The 12520-nt window shown below is 38.5% G+C and overlaps 1 protein-coding gene across 1 annotated transcript in view; it reads right to left on the bottom strand.

The window, feature by feature from the left end:
• Positions 1-12247, bottom strand: part of LOC138006699 (RRP12-like protein) — a 40598-nt gene extending 28351 nt beyond the window's left edge. Inside the window, exons 1-10 of the mRNA XM_068853186.1 lie at positions 11801-12247; positions 10014-10043; positions 9453-9506; positions 8379-8455; positions 6367-6472; positions 5301-5417; positions 3946-3999; positions 3391-3489; positions 2296-2387; positions 179-290 (exon numbers count right to left, since the gene is read on the bottom strand). Of these exons, the coding sequence (XP_068709287.1) occupies positions 179-290; positions 2296-2387; positions 3391-3489; positions 3946-3999; positions 5301-5417; positions 6367-6472; positions 8379-8455; positions 9453-9506; positions 10014-10043; positions 11801-12139 (1080 nt within the window). The 5' untranslated portion in view covers positions 12140-12247. The remainder of the gene's footprint in view (positions 1-178; positions 291-2295; positions 2388-3390; positions 3490-3945; positions 4000-5300; positions 5418-6366; positions 6473-8378; positions 8456-9452; positions 9507-10013; positions 10044-11800) is intronic.
• Between the last annotated feature and the right edge of the window lie 273 nt (positions 12248-12520).

The raw sequence follows: 12520 nt of genomic DNA, 5'->3' as shown, positions 1-12520 counted from the left end.
ATGGAATCGTAGACGCAAAAAAATCTTTGCCGACAAAATTTGATATCATAATATTAGATCAAAAATCACCAGCACAAGGCAATCACGCATTGTTTTGGCTACGACACATGGTAAAAGATACAACAAAAACGTTGGCAAACTTACGCGTTAATGAATGTAGACGGTACTTTAAACTAACCTTCATTGAGCTTTGTGCAGTAGTGGCCAGATAATTGAGATCTGACAGATAGTAACTCATTAAGGATGTAAAGAATCTTGGTAGATGTTTGTAGCATAGGGTTGAATCGAGTCTGTTAAAGAAAAAAGGAGTTCAAACAATGTTGATCAACATAACAAAACAACAGTTATTTTTCCTGCAAACTAAGGACTTTTCTATGGGGAAAACTGGCTAATGGTCAAGGGTAGAATGTAATCGTAGTTGTTTTCAGTTAAATGAATAATCAAAAACATGATTAACTTCTTGGAAAACCCAAATGTTTATTTTGTACAGTAAAAAAGTACATGTAAGATGGCCCAGTTAAGTGTCCACACATGGATGTGACATAACCTGGCATTTTGACAACCTTGGAAGAATTCAACGTCAGTGTTGGGTAAATTGTTTATTATAGGCAGAAGTTTGTTGACCTGGCTTGTCAGCAGAGGCGTAATTAGTCGCCTGTTAGGAACAGGTTTGGCTTAACTGGTAAGAGTAGTACCCTTCCAGCAATGTAGCCCAAAATAGATTGCCATTCTCTACACCATGATAATATTTATGACTATTTGCGGCCTATCCTTGCACCACGGAAACACAGAAAGCCGTAAAAATCTCGAACAAAAATTTATTTTCCATCTGGGCACACTCTACCCACACGGAATCAATGAACGCCTCTCGTTCCATTAATCTATTCACAAATTCACGTTACCCTATTTCTACCAATAGCAAAGCTCCTCCGCACACATAATATAAACCTACAACAACCACAATTCCTCTATTCGCTCCGACGAAGGGCTAACGCTCAAAACGTCAGCTTTCCCGGCAAATCTTTCACGGTGGTTATTCGACCTTTATCAACTCGTTTGATAAAATAAATTTCTATTAATATTTCTGTGGGGTTGAGTTTGGTGGTCAACTTCTTTTCTCTAGATAACATGATTTGATCACCTGAACCCAGTTTAATGGCCTACAGTACTGCTTGAAACTACTGACCCCAGTACCGCTGCAGTACCTTGCGACTTTCCCGCGGTATTCCCGCATCTGGACACTTTATTGCCTCGGTCAAATTTCGGTCAGGCTCCAAAGTTGTCAAGGTAAACCTCGGTAAAACTTCGGTACTGAAACTTGAATGAGCCTCTCGCAAGAATTAGAATTTTAATTGATCTACAATTTTCTGTAAAATGCTCTCTATTAAGAGACATAATTTTCTTCATAACGTTCTATGTTGCGCTGATCACATTAATTTGATTTTTAGCTCCCATGAGTCTAGCAAAGTGGTAGAGCAACAGAATGCCACCAAGATGAATGAATGAATATGTAATTAGCCACTCCCCTAGGACCTTTTCGCGGTCAGTGTACTGCACTTTGTGGGGGACTTTGCCAGACTGATGGCACAAATAGCAGCCGTGCAGTTTACAATCTTAACTGAATAACAAGTACACAGGTGCCCCTAAAAGCAGAATGAGTGAGAGACCACCACACCGGGGACTACATCCCCTACTCTTCTCGAACAGTGAGTGGGTTCTTTAACATCTCATACAAATTATGCGAGACAGGGCATACAGTTAACGTCTTTATCCGAGACGACTAGAAAGTCTAACCATTTGCAGCTGTCATTACAAAGGCATCAGTTCACTTTCTCCTCACTTATTATTTTCAAGGCACTGAGTGTTGGTCTGGCTGGAGTTTTGATCCTATGACCTCCCACAGTAATCCGATGCTCAACCACCCAAGCCTACTACAAAGGAGCACTCAGATTTTTTCAGAATCCACCCAAGTCGCCGTTTTTTAAAAAAATCCTGTCTTCATGATTGTTAAAATAAGGATGATTTTGTCTGCAAGGTACTGCGCATGTATTGCAACACATCAAAGACACAACGTTCTTGATTGTGAAGATGAGAGTACTGTTCATGGTCCATTTGTAAAGTACAAGTATATCAATCCTTCATGGTTACTTCACTACGATGATCCTCACAATCAACTAAAATCTCAAGAATCTCCTGAGAAGGCATTCATTCACACAAGTACATGTACAACTGCCATTAACAGAATGAGCCCACAACACATTTTTACAGTCACTGTATGTATGTACAAAATGGCACCTTGCAAGATTAATGTAAGCTTTCTCCAGAGTTGAAATCCAAGCTTCTGACTGGTCCTTGTCATTAACACTTGGTTGATAATCATAAAGGGCCTGCAACAAAGAGCACACAACTACTTGTACCCCTTCTCCTACATGTAATTACGGTAACTGCTTTTATCCTGAGTAACACAAGCTACAGTAAAATTATGCTTGTATCACATGGCTTGTAGACACATCACAAATTTGTAGGGTGAAGGTCTTGGATCCACACAGAGCTGTACATGCATACTTCATTCTGCCTGACTTGAGAAGTTTTTTTAAATGTGAGAAGCCCTCTTTGAAACACTTAACTGATTAGAGTGTAATGTGAAGTGCTAGTTTTGTACCCCATATGAACCATGTGAGCGTTAGCCCTACTACTGGAAATGGGCCCACACAAGGACAGAGAAAAACTCTGACCAAGGTGGGAATTGAACCCACGACCTTTGGGTTAGATCACCGCTGCTCTACCGACTGAGCTACAAGGTCAGACTTGTGTATAATAATAATATTATCCTTTTAATTATTTTGAACTACAGTACATATAGTTTGCAAAAGATACCCTGCATACTACCGTGATGTTAAACAGTTTATACAGTGTACATTTTATACCATGTCGTAGAAAATGCATGCAGCCACTGTATGTACATGCAATTAAGGGAAGGAGAACTTACATGTATAAATTATTTCATCCAATGCAAATTCTACTGAACATGCCCATCTTGCCCATGATGTGTACAATTTATAGGGTTCCCACAGTTACTGGGAATTTGTATATAGCATGGCATAAAAACACTTGGATTGTCATTAATATTATTTACTTTATTAACTGTTTTGTTTTATTATTTATTTACGTATTTTATTTTTATTATGTTTTGCATAATTAGATGAACACACCAACCTACAAGCTCATAATAATGATAATTATGAGGTTTTTAGGTAGGTGTGTTCATGTACATGTATGCAAAAAATGATAATAAAAATAAATTTATTATTCATGTAAAAGAAAATTAATTGAGTTACTGACTTAACGATTGCTCCAAAGTAAGCCATCTTTTTTAATTGATATCCTTACATTGATAAGCTGAGCATTGAGTTGTTTACTGACAGTCCCATCAAGGGGTGATGCAGAAAACAGCTTGAACATGGCTTGAAGTGAGTTGACCGTGATCATCTAAACAATAACAAAGTACTAAATTATTGTACAAATCAGTGAACGAAAAGTGCTGGCTACTTCACTTAGAAAAGTTGGCTATGTGTACTTTTTCCCCTAAATTGAAGTAATTAAAGACAGGTTCTTTCAATGACTCCTATATGTACTTGTAAGATTAAAATTCATTTTGGCAATGACAACAGTTGGTTACTGTTCTCAAACCTGCTGCGAACTACACATTTTATTTAAACTCCTTCACGTGCACTATTTTTGATCAGCTAAATAGAATTACATGTGGGATTTGAGCAAATATTTTTTGGGAAAAGTTACTGCAATCACTAACAATACATTGTAATTCTTGTTGTACGATTGTCTGCAAAATATTTTCAGCTGACTGTTGACATGTGAGAATGTGAGAATGTTCTGTACAACTTTCCATTAAGATTAATAAAAAAAACATATGTGCAATGTACATACCACATTCCCTAACGTCATTAGCTTCAAAAGATATTCACAAACTGTCTTCACATTCTGCATAAGAAAAGTTGCAAGAAAATAATTAATTTCGTTTGTTAAAATCCTAACAACATTGAACGATGCAGTATATTCAGGGGTACGGTGGTGGCTGTTTTGTTATGATAAATCATTGTTTTTAAAATCAATGTGCAAGCAGGCCAGTCATGAATTGTGCAAAAACAAAGGTTAAATGTTGAAGATACAGGGAACCTTGAATCCATTCTTTTCAGTTATGTTCTTATGTGCAATACATGTTACGTGTCCATGTGTATCTAAAACTTAAGCCAACTTAAGCCATGTCTTGAGCCAACGGTGTGCAGGGTCGTTGACGACCCAAAGGTCATTGTCAGTGCAGGTGGGGTCTAAGCCCCACATGGGCATTCTGCATTTGCAGCATAACCCCACTTGAGCATGTTATCACCAGTTTTACCCACTTTTGCCCTTGCCCCGTTGAGAGTAGCTCACTCAATGTGCAGCAAGTTTGAGCCCGATGGAAGGCTTTCACTGGGTTCTGGCAGTGCTCCATTAGCAGGACATGGGTAGACCTGCTTCTTTCCGCTTCATATGTAACCATAGCAACAGTGATCTTTTTACGTGTGAAGATAACATGTTTTCGCACTAAAGCTCACTTGGTATTTCATTGGTGTTTACATGTATATAATGAAATTATTGTATTTTAAAAATGCATACATGTACATGTATATCATTTACTTTTCCCTTTATTCTATTCTAAAAATTTTATTTTCCTCAAAAAATTCTAAAAGTATGTTAGAGTCTTGGAAGACCTGTCCATTACACGGTACTGTAATCACTGGCCTGATGACATTATTGAGGTCAACGACCATTATGTTCAACGTTGTCGACTAAGGATTCAGAAAGGTGGTACACAACAATGAATAAAGGTTATATTTCGAACTACGAACAAACAGAGCCTGTAAGCCAACTCTTGGCACATCGATGATCTTTGCTACAGTGCTGAAAACAACTTGAGAAGGTTTTATGCGCCAAAAATTACACAGACCATGCAATAACCCTTTCACTCTGAACCAACCCCCCATTGACAAGTACAGTACAATGTCATGTAAAATCGTCTGACATTAGACAGACTAAAATGTGTGTGTGTCACTCTCTGTCATTCTTGTAGGAGCAGAAGGGTAGATGTTTAAGTTCATTATAGCCAAAATGAAAGCAATGAACAGTACCTAATTCCTTGAAGAGAAGTGTCACAACTCAGCGAATACACTGAACATGTACAATTTAAAAATCAAACCCTAAAAAGACCACTTACAACACGAGTTCCTTCTTTTTTACAGTACCTTGGGTTTGTTGTGCACTACAAAGCTCAGTAATCCATTGTATGTTGTCATTGTTGATGACTCCAACCACACTGCTCCTTCTTGAACACTCAATAATCGGTACAGGCAGGCAAGCAACTGTGGGAATGAACAAAAAGATGATATCCTGTATGATTTACAGGAAGAGCACTGTAACAACTGAGATAACACGTCAATTTGGAGCTGGAGTTGGTCAAATTGGTCAAAAACGAAGGGAACTGACACCATTAATCATTTTGGAAAATGGCTCCTTGTAGTGAATGCCAAATGCAGGGCATGTATCATTTTATCAACAGCTTCCACCTGGGATACTGTTATAGCTGATATCATAAAGTTGCCAACAGCTCATTATGGCACACTGTATTACTGTCACAGTGATAGAACCCTTCTCTCATCAGAATGATCATGTTCCTAAACAGAGAAATATTCAATTTTGTTGACAGCTTGACCTGGTTGACAGTAATTTACAAGCACATGAATTTTTTTTTTTTTTTTAACCACCAGGACAATGAATACCAATAGTTGAAGGATGATACAATAGATGTAAAATTTAAAATTGAAAAAGAAAAAAAACCTTGCTTTTCAATTTCAATGTCGAACAAAAGATTTAATAGCAGGCTTATCACAGAGTGAATCTTAATTGCCAGATACTAGAGTGGGATGCTTTTTGTTACCATGATTCAACCCATTGACCCCTGGAAGCGAAACTTAACAGATTTAAACTCTGCACCAGATGACTTTACTTGCCAACTGGTGGCCTTCTCGGCTGCCTGAGGAGTGCATGGGTTAAAGTCACATGTCAGAAGATCTGACAATTAATTTTATGCAATACTAAGTACACATACTACATCTTGATTCAAGGGTGGGGACGGGATTTGGGTCCATCTTAGATTACTTCTTGTTTATAAAGTATCATTTCTTCCCTTGCAACTGACTTGCTATAAATTCTACCTTAAGGATTAATTGCCTAATAGCCTATTCATACATGCATTTGTCGTCTTTTTTGTTACATGAAAAAGAGAAAAATTACTATAATAGAAAACCGTACAGGTCTGAGCAGTCCTGGAGCACCATCGGACGCATGAGAGGCCAGTATCTTGACAAGAACCTGACACGACTTAGAAAACTTGGATTGAATTACAGCATCTGGAACACTAGCAAACAGTAATAATTAGTATAATTCAAACAATAATTATTACGTGTACATGTAAGACATACAGTACAGTATGTGTAAATTTGCCAAAAATGCACTTTAAGCTAAGTTAATCTCAAGTCAGTGCGTCTGCCATGTGTTTGCGTGTGAGCCTACATTGTAAGTCGCCATATTCGCATTTGCTTGCTTACTGATCTTTGTGGATCACTGCTTTGGTTGCTGCAAACACTACAAAAAAACACTGACAATTGTTTTTTTCTGATGTGCGAGGTTTGCTTCATGCTTCATGGTGCGACCAGCATATATTATGAGCAGAAATCTCCATGAGCTGAAGTGACCAGAAAGATTTGCCACCTAGTCGACTTTGGCGCGCTGGCAACTCAAAGTAAATAAAATTAATTATGAATATTTTTTAGTTGTAACAATATGAGACTTTCCGTGAATAAGCATTGCAATTAAAAAATGCAACTCTTATAGCTGTAAGATAAAAGTAATCTGAAATCGTTCAGGCCATGAGAATTGCCGCCGAAAAACATGACGTGGGCACCGAGCCATGACAGCAGCACTGAAATATTTGACAGCTGATGTTAAGCAAAAAACCCTGCAATCCCTGTTCAGTGTCTGGGAAAGGTTGAAAAGAAACAGAGATGGCACAAATGAAGGTAAGTTGTTTTCTTTCAAAAATATAATTAAAATTAGTTTTTTTGAACGCCAGTGAATGTACATGTAATTCAATTAGTTCTTAAAAACACAACGACATGCAACCCAGTGCAAATGGCTCGAACATGAAAGACTTTCGAGAGAAAAGTAATAAAGTTCTGCAATGTATTTGGAAAAAAAGTAATAATAAAAAAAGGTTTCTTTCAAAAAGAAACAAACTTAGCAAGATCTTACACAATCTTTAAACTCAGCAGCCATGAGACATTTGTGTAAATATTAAAAGTGATGAAAAACTGGCTAGCTTGTCGGAGCAGGGATGTATGAATGAATACATACACTTTTTCAAGGCTTCATAATAAAGCAAAACATTTAAAGTATGTCAAGTTTAAGTTTGATTGTATTAATTTGATCACTTTTGAAATCATGAAAAAGTCAATACATGTACATTGTATTTTTTTCAGTGGAAGCTCTTTTCTTTAAGAAAAGAACTTAAAACCACGATTGCTTAAAATACACTGAAAAATACTTTTTAGAACCCCAATTTCAAAATTTTCTTAGGGAGGCTTGCAGACCCCCCCCCCCCCCCAAATAAAAGGTAGCCCCGGTAAAACCACTCCATGTCTTTTTTATCGGCATTCTCCGCCGCCTATCCAAATTTCTTCTCCCTCTAGTTCAAATTTTCAGGAGAACCCTGTAATGAGCAGAAAGTCATGGGCATCGATTGAAGTGACAGCGACAATCGCAAATTATTCTCTACAAAGTTAAGAAGTCACTTGATGAGTTGTACTGCTGTGCATGCCGGGTGTTGAGAGACACTGGGAACAATCTTGTTACCAGGTCCCTTTGATACTTAGAGCGTTGAACCATCTCAATAGAACCTTCAACTGGATGAATTTATTCTTAGCTACATGTACATGTACAACCCTGGGAAACCATAGCACAAACAATACTACTAAAATATCCTCAATGGACAGGGAGCGACATATTTGTTTTTGGTTACCTGAATCGGTTGACAAAGTGGGTAGGTTTTAAGTTTATTTTATTCAATCAAACTTACATTTCCTTTTAAAACCCTCTGAAAAGAGGAATGTTGGTGAACCCCTCTCCCCTTCAGAAAATTTACACCCCATGGCCACCACCCCTCAGAACTTCTGCGACCCTCTGTGGGAGAGGTACATGTATGGCTATTTTCTGGAACCACACATTATTATAATGACCACAATGTACATGCAATTTATTAAGTGTACCTTTTAATAACCAAACTCAAAAGAAACATTATTGCAGTAATAGCCTCTACTTCTTCAGCTGTCTCTAAAGCAGTCATCTGCAATCAAAACAACAAGAACTATTGAATACACATACCTGTAATTAACTTGGGCTGAATCCTCAAAGCATCAACCCTCATTCTTAGAAGAGGGTGGGGCAGTTGTATGAAACATACAGGTACAGTCACACGCGTTCCTCAACAACTTTTCTTCATTTTTTCACAGTCCCATGCGTCCTTCAACAACTTTTTTTCCTTTTTTCTTCAATCAAATGTTTCCATGACAAATTCAACTGCTGCCAAGGGAAAGGATTATTGTCATGGAAACATTTGATTGATGTCCACCCACAATTTAGTTTCAAAATATGAAAAAAAGTTGTTGAGGCAAGAATGTGACTGATAACTGCTGTAAGGAGGCACTCAAACCACTTTCAACACTTAAAAGGAAACTGTACTTTTTAGAAAAAACTGATGCAACTGCTTCAACTAGCCGTCAATATAATGTGGTATTGCCGTCTCAAAATCGCAATTTGTTTTTAAAAAGGAGAAACAAGAGATTGTCTCTATGACGTTTTCCTTAAGAAGGTTAAAAAGATACTTGTTATATGAAATGATATAAAATTATTTTCAGTCAAATACCTATACAAAAAGAACTATGCTGTGATACTATATGTGTATACTTACATACATGTGTATAGATCTATATACTTACAATGTGTAAAGAGAGGAAGACCATAATTTAAGTAGCTCCAGTATGCATTAGATATATACATATAATACACTTTATTAAAAACTGGATCATTGGATAATGTAATTCGAGAGTTTTGATTGGCTAAGCCATCATGGGTTATGAGCCATTATACCATGATCTACAAACACGGCAAGCATATGCATGATTTTTTGGGCCTTTTTATTGTATTCTACTTTTCTATATTTTGGGGGCATTTTTAATAAAACAATTATTCCACTCACGCGCCGCTGACAGATCTCGCTAACTAATTATTGGAAACAGTCCATGCTTGCCATAATTTACATGACTTTGTATACTCCTACCTACCAAAGCAGCAAAATATTCGGTTGTAGATTCCTTGCCACCTTTGGACTTGATCACCTGAGGAAAAAGACCAAACACTAAGCCATTATACAATTCTCAAAATTGTTCATGCTACACTGTATACTGTCTTCTGAAATGTCAAATTCTCATTTGAGAGTATAGCAGCAGGTTTAAAACACAGGTCACATTCCACAGGTCACTGTTTTACCTATAGTGTATGCTGAAGCTACCTAAAACCTTTAAATTGACTCACCTTTTAGCTTAGGCCTAAATTGTACAGTATGTTATTATTCATTCCATGAAGGGATATAATTGCCTTCACAGTTTAAAATTGGCATATAAAGAATGAAATTCGACTGTTGAACCAAGGTAGATTCAGTTGGGAAGCAGGTGAAATTGAAACTAAACTGGAAAATTGAAAATTTATTAACTGGTTAATAAGACAAAGTGACAACTAATTAACATGCAGAACTCTAAATTCTCTGTGCACAATTCTCTGTGCATTAATTGATTTACATGTGTATGTGTAGCTCCTACATGTACAATAGAAAAAATAATGTTCACCTCAGTAACAGCAGCCAGAACAGCACAAACCTGAAAAAGGAGAGTATAAATACTTTATGTTATCATGATAGCAAAAAACTTACAAGATATTAAACATAAAGATGTAAGAATTAGGCATCATGAAAGGTTATCAACATTCTCTGTACTCAGCTGTCACGGCAAAATGACATGAACATATTAAACAGTGCATTGTGTTGCGTCGGTGCTGTGAAAAACAGTTTGGATATTCATTCTTTACCTTCGGGAGCTAGGTGAGATAATATTAATTAATTAATTTAAACAATGCTTTGCAAAGTACCATTGTTTTCTTGCGGCACATTACCGCAATTAAGTTGACCGCGGCATTCGGTTGCTTTCGTCTTTGCCTCGGGTTGAGGTTTTTGTCCAACCTAGGTGATTTCGCGGTAAACATTATCGGCAAAGACGAGGTATTACCACATGCAAATGCACTAATAGTTTCGAGCGGTACTGTAATTATGTTCTCCAGCTTTCTAGGTACATGTATGTTAGTAGCATGACCCTGCATGTTGGCTGACCCCCTTGTATCAGCAGCAGTGTAATCACAGTGTTCAATTATCACGTGATACATGTAGGTACCTTTGCTGGATCTAATAATAGAAAGTTTCTACCTGTCTAGTTTCTTTGATGTTAACTAACATCTTTCACAAAAATTTTCAGCTGCCCAATCTAGGATCCGACACTTTGGTCCCCCCGATGATGGGCATGAAATTTTTAGCTGCAATGGGCAAGCGGGCAGCTGTTAATAGCAAACCCTGAGAAGAAAAGAACTTGGTACCGGTATACATGTAAGCACACTGTAGCATTGTGTTGGCACTTAAATCTTCTCAGACATGTCAGCCATATCTTTTCATGACAATGACAATTTTACAGTAATATTTTACGTCCCTTTATAGGGTCCTCTGATTATTTTGCATGACATGACCTCCCCCCACACCCCACCACCACTCCAGCTTAGGTGGGCAGAAATCCAAGCCTCCTAGTTTTTAGCCTGCGAGCAGGCTCACTTGATAAGCAAGGGCGGTGGAGCCGCAATCGCGAGCCGGCGAAGCCGGCGAGAAGAATGGGCCGAGGCTCACTTGATAGGCAAGGGCGGTGGAGCCGCAATCGCGAGCCGGCAAAGCCGGCGAGAAGAATGGGGCGAGGAAAAGTTCATTCTTCTCGCCGGCTTCGCCGGCTCGCGATTGCGGCTCCACCGCCCTTGCCTATCAAGTGAGCCTACTCGCAGGCTACCTAGTTTTTTGTCATCACCCTTAAATGACATGTAAAGGGCTGACATTTAGATTATCCTCAAACCGTCGTTATAAAGCCTCGCCATCCATGAAGCCACATTTACACGAGCAATTTTTCCTTGACAAGTTTTCCTTGACAAGGAAAAATTGCTCGTGTAGATGGGGAATAGTGGACAAATTTTCCTTGTCAAGGAAGATCTGGCGTGCTAGCTTTTCCTTGACGAGGAAAAATTGTCAAGTCAGAAATTTGCTCGTGTAGATGGACAACAAGGAAAATGTGACAAGGATATTATTGATTTGCAGCACTTGTCAAGGGAAACTTGTCATATTTTTTCATTTACACTACCAATCCATGAGAGGTGCAAATAAAAAAAATTAAGGGAGCTGCTGCCACCATAACCTTGATGACTTTTGTTAGCATTCGGTGGCGTTCTATGAAGAACGAGTCAAAATACAGAAAGTTTTCTTTTTCTTTGGCAAATACGTAGCAGTGCATTTAGTGGTTAAGTTAACAAGGTGATCCGTCTAATCAGTTACCTCTTTGTGCTGGGCAGAAGGCGAATCCCAAAATCTCCTGACGCTGTGAAACGCAGGGTTAGAGCAATCCGTCAAACCACTCACACTGAATGCTCCAAACGTCTGTCCACTTTTAGCGCTAAGTCCTTCATCGTCTTCAAGTCGTACGTCGCCATCTTCGTCCTGCTTTTCTGTGTGTTTTGCGAGAGCTTCAACTGTGAGACCAGAGTTTCGAGTTGTTTGGCCTTGTACAATGGCGCCCCTTCTTGCTGCTCGCCTGTGTGTTGTTGTCGACGGATTTGAAGCACAACTGTGGCCTTTACGCCAACTTTTCCCTTTAGTTTGTCTTAAATGCACCATGATGTAAACTCCTTAGCAGAATAAGACTGTTTTTAATGCATTTCCAGGCAAATGTTTTTCCTCGTGGCTCGTAAAACGCGCCTGCGGTTCTCTGAAATAAGTGGTCTAAATTTCATTTGATACGTTGTGTATGATATCTCGTTTTCCAGGCACTTTCTCCTCTCCTCCCCTCCCCAACTCTAATTTTTTTTTGCGCTCGCCCTATTCTCGCGCTGCCGGAAAAATGAGTTCGCTTCTCACCCGCTGGAAACTCTTGTTACGTGGGCTAGTGGCCCGTTTCTCCAACGTCCCTAAAACTTTTTGTGCCAGACAAGCCATTTACGAAACCTTCATTGGTTTGTTTTGACAAGCTGTTCTTTTGACATGTTTTTCTAAATACAA

The sequence above is a fragment of the Montipora foliosa genome, chromosome 6 (assembly GCF_036669935.1).
Source record: "Montipora foliosa isolate CH-2021 chromosome 6, ASM3666993v2, whole genome shotgun sequence".
Classification (NCBI taxonomy): domain Eukaryota; kingdom Metazoa; phylum Cnidaria; class Anthozoa; order Scleractinia; family Acroporidae; genus Montipora; species Montipora foliosa.
This window is presented reverse-complemented; position numbering and strand designations above follow the sequence as displayed.